Source organism: Eleginops maclovinus, chromosome 16 (assembly GCF_036324505.1).
Source record: "Eleginops maclovinus isolate JMC-PN-2008 ecotype Puerto Natales chromosome 16, JC_Emac_rtc_rv5, whole genome shotgun sequence".
NCBI lineage: Eukaryota > Metazoa > Chordata > Actinopteri > Perciformes > Eleginopidae > Eleginops > Eleginops maclovinus.
In genome coordinates, this window is record NC_086364.1 from 14,795,576 (window position 1) to 14,810,098 (window position 14,523).

At 40.8% G+C, this 14,523-nt stretch overlaps 1 protein-coding gene across 2 annotated transcripts; it reads left to right on the plus strand.

Moving 5' to 3' along the window:
• The first annotated feature begins 152 nt into the window (after positions 1-152).
• Positions 153-14,038, plus strand: srl (sarcalumenin). 2 transcript variants are annotated; one of them, XM_063904547.1, is made up of 7 exons: positions 153-243; positions 7,764-7,865; positions 8,259-8,354; positions 8,924-8,959; positions 10,182-10,298; positions 10,626-10,859; positions 10,949-14,038. In XM_063904547.1, the coding sequence occupies exons 1-7, from the start codon at positions 186-188 to the stop codon at positions 11,758-11,760; spliced, it is 1,455 nt and encodes a 484-aa protein (XP_063760617.1). In that variant the 5' UTR covers positions 153-185; the 3' UTR covers positions 11,761-14,038. The 2 variants fall into 2 exon arrangements, with proteins under 2 accessions (XP_063760617.1, XP_063760618.1); XM_063904548.1 differs by lacking the exon at positions 8,924-8,959.
• The last annotated feature ends 485 nt before the right edge of the window (positions 14,039-14,523 follow it).

The window sequence follows — 14,523 nt, forward strand, 5'->3', positions numbered from 1 at the left end:
AGAGGCCCAAGCTACAACCTCCTTAAAAAGGAGAGTCAGCTGCTTGCACACGTAGAGGCCCCCCAACACACAGATCCCAGCCCATCCACCAGCTGTGCCCCGCCTCTTCAATCTGCATGCCCTTTAAACTTCCTGCCTTGGTATATATAGTCTGTGTGACTATCAGAGTTCTCCTGGCAGCCATCATGAAGGGTACAGTCGTGATCTGCTGTTTCCTTTCCCTGCTTTTGCAGGCCACAGCAGGTAAGACTTTTAGTAAGCATTTTGGTCAAACATCTAATGGATTCCTCGTATTTTATGTTGGGTGGTGCATTTTGGGCACTAGACATGGTTTTTGATAATGAATGAAATAGTGATGCAGTGTAGGTTTAGAGGTTGGTTTAAGGAATGTTAAATCAATGCCTGGCTGCTCTCTGAGCTCTGATCTTCTACCTTCTGAGATTCAGAAGCTTTGATTTAAACTGTTAAACATAAACGGTCAAAAGTCTAACAGTTCTTGTGTCAAATGATTTTGCAGTTTTTTGGGAAATGTCACTGGCTTCTAGAGTGTGTGTGTGGACAGAGACAGTTATGGGGACACCAACCGAGGATAGACTTTGACGGACACAGAAATGTTAGTCCGGTCCTTCTCTGCCATCAAGCAGGACTATTATAATCTTGTTTCAGTTTATAATTAAATTGCTGGCGCCCTGTACAACACGACAGACATGAGAGTCCCTTTGAGTTTACTTTTCTAGTTTTTAATTGTCTATTAATAAGCTTCCAAAACAAAACCAACACACTAATTAACTTTTTAAGTCTGAACAAACATTATACCAAGACTTTTGGTGACTTTACAAAGCAGAGCAGTTAAAGACCATTCAAACTACAGTTCGGCTTCTCCTGGTCACTGACAGCATGTCAGCTGTCGTAACGCATGGCACCAGCTGATGGAAAGTCTAATCAAGGAGAGAACAGCCACGCGGGAGCTTGAATGGGCAATGAGTTTGTATGTCATTTATAGTTTTTCATAGATGTGATCTCATTGCTTCATTCTTTGATTGTCCACAACTTGGTTTGAAAGAAATACTCATGCCATACCTATTAACATATGGGGGGCAACATTATCTGGAGTATACCTCATCGTGAAATCCAGAGCTCTGAACAATATCTGAATGAATATGATAACATGGCCGCCTTGGATTTGAAAGTCGTGGCGACAACCATTTCTGCCAGATTGCCCATGTTGGTCCAGACAGGTCTGTGGGTCTGAAATGAATCAGTTGGTATTACCCTTGTCTATCACCCTTGTCTGTCCTTGGGGCGGCGTTGAGCTCCACGACCCGGGCCCAGGCCTTCATATTCCAGGCTGCTGTCAGGTGTCTAAGATTGGAAGGCCTTCTGAAACCCAACACTGTCCACTACAGTCTCCCCTCCACACCCCCCCCCCCCCCCCCCCTCTCCACTCTCCTTCCCTCCTGACTCCTCACCCCTCCCAGCCCAGTGCTTCCCTTTAGATGCACTGCACAGCTGCTGTCACTCTGCACTGTCACAATCGCAATTTATTCCAAGCGGTTGGCCTTTTAGGGACATGCATTCTCCAGGCAGGAGGGGTTGGGCTTTGGCTACAATTCTTGCCTTCACATACCCCTTCTGCAGGCCTGTACATCTTTTGGTGGCCTCTGTCTTGTAATGTACTGCATGTGGAAACTATGTGTTATTTGTATCCCAATACCTGTTAGTTACGGACAATTATTAGAAGAATCATAAACTTCTTGCTGCTTAGTGTGCAACTATGTATGTTGTTGATTGGTTCACGAATCCATTGGAGTAGCTAACAGTACAGAGAGGAGAAGAAAGGCTAATCTCCTTCCAAAATCTAATCTAATCTAAATTTGATCATGGGTCATTTTAAGTAGTCCAGGAATGTGCAGATTTTCTGGTCCAAAAAGCAAATTATATCATTTTATATAACATAACGTATTTTTGTGAGAAATACAACTCAAATTACTGGCAGGACATACACGTTGAAATGGTTGATGTTGATATTTTTACACTCATTTTATTCCCGTATATCTGTCTATCAACAGTAATAAATAAGCTGTCATAAACTGAATCTGAATATACTTGTCCACAATTGTATGATAGGCAAGGATACTGTGACTTTTGAGCAACATAGTTGGAGTTGTTTTATGATTGAATCACAAGGAAGCATGGGAAGCCTGTTCTTTCTTTTTAAGGGGGGTCGGGGTTGTTCAACTTGCATTTCATGACCAATCTGATTCCATGATGCTGCGCTCACTTGCCATGTAGAAGTAAACATAGGTTGCTATAGTCACGATGGAGTTATTATAAGCTTGCCAGAAATCCTACACTAACTGGGTCTTGTGTGAATGGTGTTGACTGCCCAAACGTGAATTCATGCCATGTTCAGTGTCCAATGTCATATGTGATGTTTGATAGTGAAAATGTTATTACTTTACATTGCTAAAATATGACACTGACTCTTTTTGACAGACAATCATTTAACAGCCTGTCTTGGACCTTGATTCGTTTTTCACAAGTGTGTTTGGTAACACTATCCATCCTGGATACAGTAAAAACAGCTTTGTCGTCACTTTGCAGAGGGGAGGCATCAAAATGTAAAGGCACACTGCTCCACGTAATCCTCTCCTAAGGCATGTGGCATGTCGGGGACATCCCTACACTGGTTGTAGTAGAAGGGACACATCAGTCATACTTAACTGCCTTACAATACACCCCTTCTTGAGACAAGCCCCACAGTCCCAAGGGCACTTAATGTCCTCTCCTGGCTTTCAAATTGGAGAGCAGGGATAGAGGCGTCAGATAAACACCTCAGGATAAAGTGCCTTTGCAATTCTGTCTTGCTTTGAGCCTGTCACTCAACTACATTTGTAGTTGTCAGTGACCCCTTAGAGGACTTATAGTCTGGATGTGGCTCACATAAGAAAGACTCTAGGGGCCATTGGCAACCATTAAGTCATGTTTTCGCTTGAATGGTTGTTTTTTTAAAGTAAAAAAAACCAAAAAGTTTTCGGTCTGAAATTCAGTAATTCAGAAGATGCATTTCATTGAACTGCGCTTCTTGTGTAAATACCTGAGATACAAAGAAATCTTTAATGTGTCCTTTGCCAATTTTAACATTTTTTTTGGGCCAATCTTTACTTTATTTACTTTATAACACATACGTGATGGTACAGTACCTTCACTCGTTTCCTTGTATATTTCACAATCAGATCTGAGGGATGTGGATGTCTCTGAGTCCCCACACTGACTAAAATAGGAGCCTACCATTCTGCCCCCTCCTCTGTCCATCCTCTGACCCATTGTGGGTCTATTTCTGACGAAGGGGGAGTACGAGCTCCACAAGCTGCTCCACCTGTTGCCTTCGTTGGCCTATTTTCACCACACCCTGCATAAGCTCTGCTAACTGCTCCCACACCTCTGACCCTTGCTAGAGGAAGACTCATTTTTATAGTTCTAGGTTTTAAAATATTCATTAGGCTCGGTTTTTGGTCAAATATATTATGCATTGTCCTTTTAGAGTGATCAGGAAAGTTGTTATTATTTTGTCGCATTAAGGCTATCTATACCCTTTGGTATTTAAAAAAAAAACTGTGATTTTGTAAAAATGGTCCACTCTGTTTAACTTAAATGAAACTGATGCCTCTCCATGGATATTTCCAGTCGAACCCCCTGGCCTTTAGTAAAGGTAGCCTGAACCCCATCGTGCTCAGGATAAATCCTCTGACTGGGGGTTCCAGGCTTGTCGTCCCTCATCATGTTCGTAATTAAATTTACTGCCACCATGCTGCAAGCAGAACATGATCCTGGGGTTTTACACATACACAGATACCTAATATATACAGTGTAAATGCACATGAATGCAAATAAACACAAGCACACAGATTCATGTCCATCCATGGTGTTCTATCAAATTGAGCAACATATTTACACAGACGTTTAACAATTACAGTAGTTGATTGACATTCCTTGTAATTATTGAATAACCTCCACCCAAGGATCTATAGTTGGGGCATGACTTACCCAGCCGCTGGTAGGCTTAACTCACAAACATTCCTACTGGATGTGCTGATGACACCAGAATGTTTCTCCAAACCGAGGTTGGGTTGTGTGGCAACGGGCTCACTGAGGACACATGGTCCTGGGCGCAAATGTCGCAGGTTCTACTCCCCTGGCGCCTGCAGAGTTAATTTGGAGAGCTGATGTAAGGGCCGCCCTCAGTGGGCAACACTACCTCTCTGATCTTTGCAGACCTCTGTCCCAGGGCTTCTATCAGACATTGGCTGGATTGGGAGGTGTTAACACACCCGCAGCAGTTAAAACCTACTCAAGAGGCCTGTGTTAAAAGACATGACTCTTCTGAGTGATGAGTCAAGTTACAGAAGTTGACTAAGCTTTGCGGCTGAAGGGTACAAGCCTGGTACAGGGAGAAGATAAGACAAGTTCCTCAAGCCTCCAAGTGGAATCATCATGTGTTTCCTCCGAAAGCTGACTTCAGATGACTCAATTCCTTTGTTTGCAATGTTTCTTTTTGACTCAATTTGACATGCCGTTGTGCCATGACAAGTGATGAGTTACGGGGTTGCAAAATGATAGCCATGTATCACAATATGTGCTACAAGATGAAGTCACTTACTGTTGTTTAAAAAAAACATGACATAGGAAATTTAGCATGTATTTGATCCTCACTGGCTGGTTTTAAATGCCTTTAATGATTATAGTTGTACAATTTGAAACATTCTCTTGCATTGTTTTGGAAATAGCTGACATACACCCTTTTACTTATCATCACATCCTAATGAGCTCCTTAAAAATACTCATTCAGAATGTATGCTTAACACGTTGTCTGACTCTTTTTAGGGATTGCAGTTTTACTCTTCTTCTCCTTTTATTCTGGCTTCTAACCTTTTGGTTTCTCTTGTTATTGCATCGTGCTGGGAGCAACATTGCACAGGCTTATTTTTAGCAGGTTGACTCGGGGAGAATCAGTGGCGCTACGTTATTCTTTAACCAGCAGTGTGTGTCACTGCAGCCACACTGCAAAAGCGCAGTTGGTGTTTTAATTAAAGCCCCACATACACATTGTGGAGGGTCTTTTGGGGAGATATTTTCTATCTCTGCCTCAGATGTCAGACACCATGCTCTGGTTCATTTTGTTGACTGTGAATACATTTCTACTTTAAATATCATTTGTTCATTAGTACAAAACAAGTTTGCTTTCGACTTGTAAACAAACAGGCCTTCAGGTATTTTTCCTGTCATTTGATGCACCGTTAGTTCGGTCCAGAGCAATGTGCCAATATGACACTTTGCCAGAAACACTAGAATTAAGTGACTAAATGGCTGGTGCCTGTAATTCAGGTTAGGTGAAGGTTGCCATGACAGTGTCTCACATTGATTTACATTACAGGTCTGGGTAATACAAAAAGCCCTGGTTATAAGTCAATGTCAGGAACAATTAAGCATAGATTACAGACACATTTTTGGTGTCATACGTAAAGTAAGCATTTGGACAAATTGTAACTTTGATTATGCAATTTGCACTATTGTATCTTTATTATATCTTTGCTTTTTATATTAAACGAATTCTAAGTAATTGTTTGATTCTGAAACAAAATAAAGTAGCATTTGAAAGAACTGGAAGAGATTTCGAGAGTGTTATATCGAGAGTATGGTTGTTTCTTTATATGACTAAAGACAAAGTGACTAAATAAAGACTGCAGACTTGACGGTTGTTTACATACAAATATCAAAGCTTTGTGCATGTCTGCAAAAGAGTGCTTGACCTCCAAAATCAAGCATCCCCACCAAGTGTTTCTGCTTCACATCAATCAGGTCTGTTTGATGTTGATGAGTACTGCAGGCATGACCAGAGAATTGGCCAGCTGAGATCACAGGGTCGTGACCTGGAGCGTCAGCGCCAACTTATCATGCTTTCGGATGGTCTCATCATCTGATCAGGGCATCTCATTTTATAGTCTAGGTTTTGTAAGTCAGCAGTGTTCAAGATTGTTTGTCATAGGACACTAAAGTTTAGAAGCCTGTATCAAAGTGTCTGTCTTTTTTTTATGACCAAGGATTCCTTTCAAACTATCGTCACATGTTTCCTGTGGCAGTAAAATGGATTAACCGATGTGTCAACAAGAAGTATGCTGATGATGTGTTTATATAACGCAATCAATATTCATATTATGCCAGATATAAACAGTATAACTTACAATTGAATGACTGCAGTTAATCATCCCCATCGCTGCATCTTTAATACTCCAATAACATGCTGTAAATACCTTTAAAATTCCCTAACAACTCTATTAAGGGAGTGTCTAGTAGTTTGGACACACAGATCCATAACCCCTTCAGGGACATGGAATTGTGAACCAGGAAGACTTCCCCATTCCTTTTATATATAGCTCATAGCCGTAGCAGGTTTGTCTGAAGCAGGACCGTGTGGGAGGCGTCACAGGGGAGGCTTGTTCTGAGGCCTGGACACACAAGGAAAGGCCTCACAGTGTAATGAGTCTCTGATAGGTGGGTAAATATAGAAGAGAAAAGACACAGGATTTCACATCATTGTCTCATCGTGTGTATTAATGATGGGATCACTTAGTCCAGCTCTGAGTTCTCCTCCCAGTCTGTAATGAAACTGGGGAAGTCCCTCTCTCTCTATCTCTGCCCCGCTTATGTTTGCTGTTGCTATAAAGCCCATGGTGATGCCAAACAAATATCTATGTTTATTTTTAGTTTTTGACTTTCTAAATTAAGACCTGATTATAGTAACAGCTGAGTTCTCAGCTATCTGATATGTTCATAAGTGGACATGGCATGCTGGTGAGCAGATATGTTCTCTAAGATTCTCCCTACCGCATACACATGGGGTTGAAAAGTCATTGAAAAATCAGACAGGTGGATATTGGGTACAAAAATGTTAGGCACTTTGGAAAAAAAAGCACCAAATGATATGTATGCATAATCAGGGAAAGTCACCCATATTACTTGGATAGAGAACCCTAAAAACCCCAACAATGTAAACCATAAAATACCTTGTTCTGCTCTATAGCCACATTATGGGGTTAATTCTGTACAAAAACAATAAATGAATGGATGGATTTGTAGTGCACTCACAGGGTGATATTTGGGTTTTGATCACAATGGGTGATTTAATTTCCCTCTAGCCTCTGCATGTATCATACACCAGGAAATGGATGTCGCAGAGGACGTCTGGCACACTGTAATCACCAACAAGTAATAGTTTTTCATGCATAGCTAGTTGTAATTTTTTTGCCACACACCAACACTTTATGAGTGCTATCATTCATGAGGGTTTTGTATTTACAAAAACAAACCATGCGACAGAGAGGAAGTTTGGAAAAAGCTCAGGTTGGAAAAGCTTGATAATTAGACATCTCAAATATCTGCTGTCAATAATTGATACTGCCATGAAATGCAAAACTGTCACCCAGTTCTTATTATCAAATATGTGTGTCACACTTCCAAGTAGTGGTGAAATATAGATACAGGATGCATTGATTGACTTGCTTCCAGAAATATCTGCACTGTTGGCCTCTGTAGCCTCGCTTAGTTAAACATGTCTGCCATTAGCCTCAGTGACAACTTCATGATAAAATGATCACTGAGTTGGTTTGCACAATGGCTGCTTCCATTATTCATGTTAGTATGTAATTGAAGACATACAGTGAGGTCTTCAATTAAGTTAAAATATGTAAATGTTGTTTTTACAGAGGAAGAAGAAGTAGAAGACTTTATCTCTACCCTCAGAGACAGATCTCACATAGATGAGACGCTGCGGCTTGCAACTGAGGAGAAATCAGGAGACTATGCAGGTGAGGATCGAAGATATGTGTTATGGAAAACTGTGGGCTTGCCTGTATCTGACAAATGAATGTTTACTCAGTAAAGCATGTCAAGCGGTTGAATATTGTAATTCAATTTGATTGTGCAGAGGGGGTCATGAGGTGATTATCCCAAAAATTGCATACAATACCAAAATGGTTTGCAACATAAAGTTTTGTTCACAGATATGATCCTAAAAAATGTAATTTCTGCCAACTTTTACACTTTTTTTTACACCTTAGACTTTAAAAAAAATCTCAACTCTGACTTTTATTCCAACCCCTTTTCTCTATTGTGACAGATCAATTGACCCCTGATTCTTCTTAAACACATCTTTTCTAACATCTTTATCATCCTTTCCTCTGTCTTTTATTGTCCTTCAGCGGCCATTGACAGGTTGCGGAAGATCTACCACTCATCCATCAAGCCGATGGAGCAGGCCTACAAGTACAATGAGCTGAGGCAGCACGAGATCTCAGGTATCAAAGAGGCTTGGGCTACTTCTGCACTTTGTTCTGATGTGTGGGTTTTAATGATTGGGTTGCTTTAGTGACTGATCGGTTGACTTGTTTGTACAAACACATCATCCTCTTGATCTGGGAGACGCTGAGGGGATGTTGTTTTACCGTCAAAAAATTCAACCACTCCGATTTAAGGTCTCCCATAATCCATTTTACTTTACTTTCCTCTCGAAGGGCAGAGCCAAAAAGGGGCAAATGGGCTGTTGCTTGGCTAACCTTAGCATTTGTTTATGCTTGTCCCGGCTCTTAATTAAAAAATATGTTTTAAGAAAAGAGTAAAAGAATATACACCTAAAAATCCCCCAGACAAAAAGGGACACCATCCTGGACATTCACATCAGATCAGGTCAAATATGGTATTGTATTCCCTCCCATTCCTGCACATTGTTACTCTACCGCTTCATGCGGCTTCTAGAGACTTCACTCCCACATTCCTCACTCTCATCCACCTCCTGTTCCCCTCACTTCTCTGAACTCTATCCTTTACTGTCCCGTGTTCCCATCCCTCCGCTCCCCTCATCTAACAGCCTACCCCGGAAGAACCCTTGGGGACTCAGACACAGGTGGGTGTCGGCAGGGCTTACCTGTGCATGGCACTGCCTGAAGTGCTTTGCCCCTCCCTACCCCTTTCATTTGTCCTTGTACATTTGTGAGTCACTTAAACTTATATAAATACTGCAATGCTCTGTATGGATAACATTTTGGGGATACCCAGTAACGTTTCAGATTGGGTTTAGCCAAAGTGATCCATAGGTAAAAGGCTCAACCCATATAAAGCAAGACATGCAGCAGTTTTATATCCTAATCAACATGGATTTGGACCAAAACTCCAACCAAAACTAAAGAATTAAAAGGGAAGAAATGTAAATAAAGGTTTATTCGAAGGAATGTGTATTGTTTGGTCATCACATTATCAACAGTATTTACAGATGACAAGCATAAAATTGTGTAGGGTATACATTGTAACATTTGGAGGGGGTTGCATGTGCAGTTCTGGCTTTAGCAAAGCTTCAAGCGAAGAACACACATGCTTGAGTAGGGGACAGGAGAGGATGGGAGTGAATTGAGTGACCTTTTGTCCAAAATAGTATTCTTTAGGCCAATAAAATCAGGGGACAGTTATTTTTGACCTTTTTTCTTTATATCTTTTTGGATGACATTTTATCTTCTTTTAATTTTTCATTCTTTTGAGTTAATTCTGCCTTGAACCACAAGGCTCTAACAGAACTTTCCTGCGCCCTACCACACCATGTCCACTGACAACACACATGGCAGCTTGTAGGATACACTCATTGATCTGAAAGCAACATTTTATGTCAGAGAAATGGCACTGCTTTTACGTGTGTTACTAAAATATGGCTGCGTCTTTTTTGTAAAATGTGTTCTTATGCTATTAAAAAAGCATTACTGCTTTCTATCCTCAGCCATCTTTCTTTTTATTTCCATTCTAAGTCTTAGAAAATATTTATTTTTGTGCTCTGGATTGAGAGTGACAGTGTTGTCCCAACATGCTTCTTTGGTGTTATCAGACTTCAAATATAGTTCACCCCAAAAACAGCCACAGTATGATTTCGTGTGGATGGAGTTTTGTTAAACTAGCCAAGCAAATATTTACTTCTTTTGGCAATAACATTAAACAGCTTAAGTTCTGAAACCCAAATCCTACCATGAGTGGTTATTTTGTCATTTTTCACATAACATTTGGGATGAGCTTCAGAGCTTCTTTGTCATTATTTAGCCTTCCTGCTCAGATTTTACCCACTCTTGTCTTTCCTTGCCTAACAGATGGAGAGATTACCTCCAAGCCCATGGTGCTGTTCCTGGGACCTTGGAGTGTAGGAAAGTCCTCCATGATCAATTACCTCCTGGGCATGCAAGACAGCCCCTACCAGCTCTACACAGGTATGTTACACAGAGCAGCAAAATAATCTTTAATGTTGTAATCCTTAGTACTACAATCCAAAACAAATGAAGTGATCTCTGACTATTTAGAACCACTACTAGCTATAATCAATATTTTAACATAAAAATATCTGAATGACAATATAAAAACCATGTGATGATGGGGAAGGTGGCAATCTGCAGCTCCCCTTGGCTTTGAAGATATTTAAATTGAGTTTCGGCACATAGTTTATCACGCAAATTTTCTTTGTTGGTTTACTCTCACAGCTTTCATACATTTTGATTATATTCCTGCTAATCCTTCCCTCTTATTTTCATCATTTTCAGGAGCTGAGCCTACTACCTCTGAGTTCACTGTGATTACACATGGGGAGAAGATCCGCTCGGTTGAGGGTATTGTAATGGCAGCAGACAGCTCTCGGTCCTTCTCTCCCTTGGAGAAGTTTGGACAAAACTTCCTGGAAAAGCTGGTTGGTATTGAGATGCCCCATAAGCTGCTGGAACGTGTGACTTTTGTGGACACACCAGGAATTATTGAAAACCGGAAGCAGCAGGAGAGAGGTAAACAGAGAGCAGATTTCCACAATCCAGCATTTCGAACACAAAGCAATCTGTATCTAGGGGTTTACATATTTTCTTCTTCTGTCCAGGCTATCCCTTCAATGATGTTTGCCAGTGGTTCATTGACCGTGCTGACCTGATCTTCGTGGTGTTTGACCCCACCAAGCTTGACGTAGGCCTTGAGCTGGAGATGCTCTTCCGACAGTTGAAGGGTCGTGAATCCCAGATCCGCATCATCCTTAACAAGGCTGACAACCTGGCCACCCAAGACTTAATGAGAGTCTATGGTGCTCTCTTTTGGAGCTTAGCTCCGCTCATCAACGTGACCGAACCCCCCCGCGTCTACGTCAGCTCCTTCTGGCCATATGACTACGCAGCTGACACCAGTCGTGACCTCTTCAAACGAGAAGAGATCTCCCTCCTGGAAGATCTGAACCAGGTCATTGAAAACCGCATGGAGAACAAAATTGCTTTCATCCGCCAACACGGCATCCGCGTACGCATTCACAGCCTGCTGGTAGACCGCTACGTTCAGACCTTTAAAGAGAAGATGAGCTACTTCAGTGACCCTGAACTAGTCTTCAAGGAGATTGTAGATGACCCAGACAAATTTTACATTTTCAAATCCATCCTAGCCAAGACCAACATCAGCAAGTTTGACCTGCCCAACCGGGATGCTTACCGTGACTTCTTTGGCGTCAACCCTGTCACCAACTTCAAGCCACTGACAGCTCAGTGCTCCTACATGGGAGGCTGTCTGCTGGATAAGATTGAGAAGGCAATCACCAATGAGCTACCCGCCCTTCTGAGCAGCATTAACTCAGGCAAGCAGCCTGGCCTGACCTCCTGTGAGGCTACAGGCTGTGGTGAAAAGCCAAAGAATCGTTATCGAAAGAACTGAGGAGATCAAAATAACTTGAGTGGGTGAAGTAAGAAGAGGAGGGGCCGGGTGGAAGCCACCCTTGCGTTTGTCAGAATGCCTGTATTGATGAAGAAGACAGAGGATAAGGGGGATTAGTGTTTAGTTTTTTTTTCTCAGGATAATATGGGGAGTTGCATTTAGGGACTGTATACATGAGACAGATAGAGGGAGGTAAGGGTCATTGTTTGATAAGGCAGCTTAAGGATACACATGCCGAAGAAATTCGAAAATGCCACAAATCAGAGTTGTGTTCAAATATATGCCCTTCTCTCCCTTGTACAACCACAGGGTTATTTTGGGTGGGGAAGTTATTTTAAAGAAGCACAGAAATGAAAAAGTAAAATCTCAATAGTCCTGAGACTAAAAACAGTCAAATACCAGCTCCCTTGTATGTGAATAAAATTGGGAAAAGTGGAAACAGAAGTTGCAAATTTGTGTTGTAAAATCTTGAGAACTGCATTGCAGAAAGTCAATTCCATAAACTTCAAAAGTTCATTTTGAAGTAGTCTTTTTTGTGGGTGCTATACAAAGCCTTTGCGTTTGTCATCCAAATCTTGCGTTTGACATCTATTAACTTTAACAATGCATGTTAGATCTTATTTAACAGATGCATGTAATTCCTGCTAGCATAACCTTTTAAATAATATTTCCTTGTGTAACTGAAACCTGAACCAACCCTGCCATGCAACAAATAAGGCCTTTTTTTCTCCTTTCATTTTATACGCTCATCAGTCCTGGTTGTTGACAACTTATGACATGGGCACTGTGATAGAAGCAGAGTTCAGGGTTCAAGGGTCAGAGTCTTCAGAGCAGGCTGGGTATTTTAACTTTGCTTAATTTCTTAACTGTTCTTACTGTTTTCTGTATGCGTCTATAAATTTGCCAATCTTTGGCAGGAATTCAATACTGTGTTATGATTTTTTTTTCTCCTTTTAACGATAAGCTTCCCAGCTTTCTTTTAGCTGAATGACCATGAATTAAAAAAAAAAGAAGAAGATGTGATTGGATTAAAGCTGTCTTATTCAACCATTTATTTTGCAGGATAGAAAGCTATTTATTGGTTTGAATGTGTACATATTCCAAATGGGCATTGAATTAGTCTGTGTAGGTGCACTGAATACCCCCTGCTTTACAATTTTATTATTACCACGGCAAAAATGCGTTTCCCTAGCTTGCAAGAGCAGGGCTGCAGGTAAAGGTAAAGTGGAGGACTTCTGAGTTGACCCCTGACCTCTGTGGAAAGAAGTAAACTGACAGTACTGACATTCACATCCACAATATTTTACAATGATGCATGTCCTAATAGATGCAAATTGTTATGTTAACCTACCTCAAAAAACTTTCCATGAGCATAGCATGGTAAATCTGCATAAAATAGCTTGACATTTTGGTTACGACTGTTTGGCCAGTTGTAGAAACTTCGTGAAAATTGGTTGCTAGGCAGATAGCGGAGACTCAAGGAAGTTACTGCTGCTGCCAGCCCAGAAATAGTTTGGCACATAATTTAATCTCTGCCTGGACTGAATTAACATACTCTACATGTTGCCTGCGGGGTTCTGGAGGTACAGGTAGGCGGACTTTGTTTTTCCTAACCTTTAGACATACATAGGATGTTGTATCGTTTCCAGTCTAAGCTAAGCTACGCTAACTGTCTGCTATTCACTATTCAGCTAGCTACATACAGATGCTATAAACATGTCATAAATCTACTAAACTATTGCCTTAAAAACCGATTCCCAAATCTCAAATGATAGGTAAAAAATAATAATAGGCCTACCCATTGTAATACATAGATTTCCGAAATGTTCACTCTTGGACAAATGCTAACTAGTTCCCTCTCCCTCACTAACCCCATTTGTTTACTTTGCTAAAATCTGAAACATAATGAAAAACACTTTTCTTAGTTTCCCTTGTTTATTTGGTTGTGTATGCTCCACTGAATGTGATAGTATGTTTACACTGCAGATACAGACGTTGCCCACCAGAGAGTGCTGTGTAAAAGTGTAAAAAGATACACAGACCATTAATGGCAGTATTTATAGTGATCGAATGATATTTTGGGATAATCACATGTGTGATAGTGCTTTTGGTATATTTCTGCCTCATTTATCCTCATTTAATTGTGAATAAGATCTGGAAAAAATGTGTGTCCCGTTAAAGTCATTATTGATTAACCTTTTCTTTTGTTTGGTATAACATCTTGGCCCTATTTTGGAAGCTTGGTCATCAAGAATAAATATTTCTGATTGACTAGGAAGTGAAATGTTGTGGTTATTGTGATGAAACTATCAATCCCATCCCACTATCAAACAGGGCGACTCAAACAAGCCTTTCTTTTATGTATCTTGCCTACATACAGTAGGCCTACATTCATGCTGTTAACAGGATATTTAGTTTGTTAGCCTCTAGCTGCAATGCACCAACAGTTTGTCATGACTGTAATTGGGGAGGGGTGTATCTGTGGTGGATACCATGTGTTGGAGTAAGTGTAGTTTTGATAGTTGTGCACCAAGACTCCCTTCTACGCACTGAATAAAACCCCATGCGTTTTCCTTTAAGATTATATGAACTCTTCCTCAAACATTACTTTGCATAGATTCTGGAATTCCAAATGGAGAATAAAGTCCAGAAATACTCAAATACTAAAGCACACACCGAACATAGATATACTGTATGTTTGTATCACAAACTACAAAGATCACAATACACATGTAGCATAAACATTTTCAGGGCTCTACTTCA

Excerpts from the sequence above, each read along its gene's own strand:
- srl (XM_063904547.1), top strand. The coding sequence starts at position 186 with ATGAAGGGTACAGTCGTGATCTGCTGTTTCCTTTCCCTGCTTTTGCAG. Across the intron at positions 8,960-10,181 it reads CCTTGGGGACTCAGACACAG|ATGGAGAGATTACCTCCAAG; the intron begins GTGGGTGTCGGC and ends CTTGCCTAACAG. Across the intron at positions 10,860-10,948 it reads CCGGAAGCAGCAGGAGAGAG|GCTATCCCTTCAATGATGTT; the intron begins GTAAACAGAGAG and ends TCTTCTGTCCAG.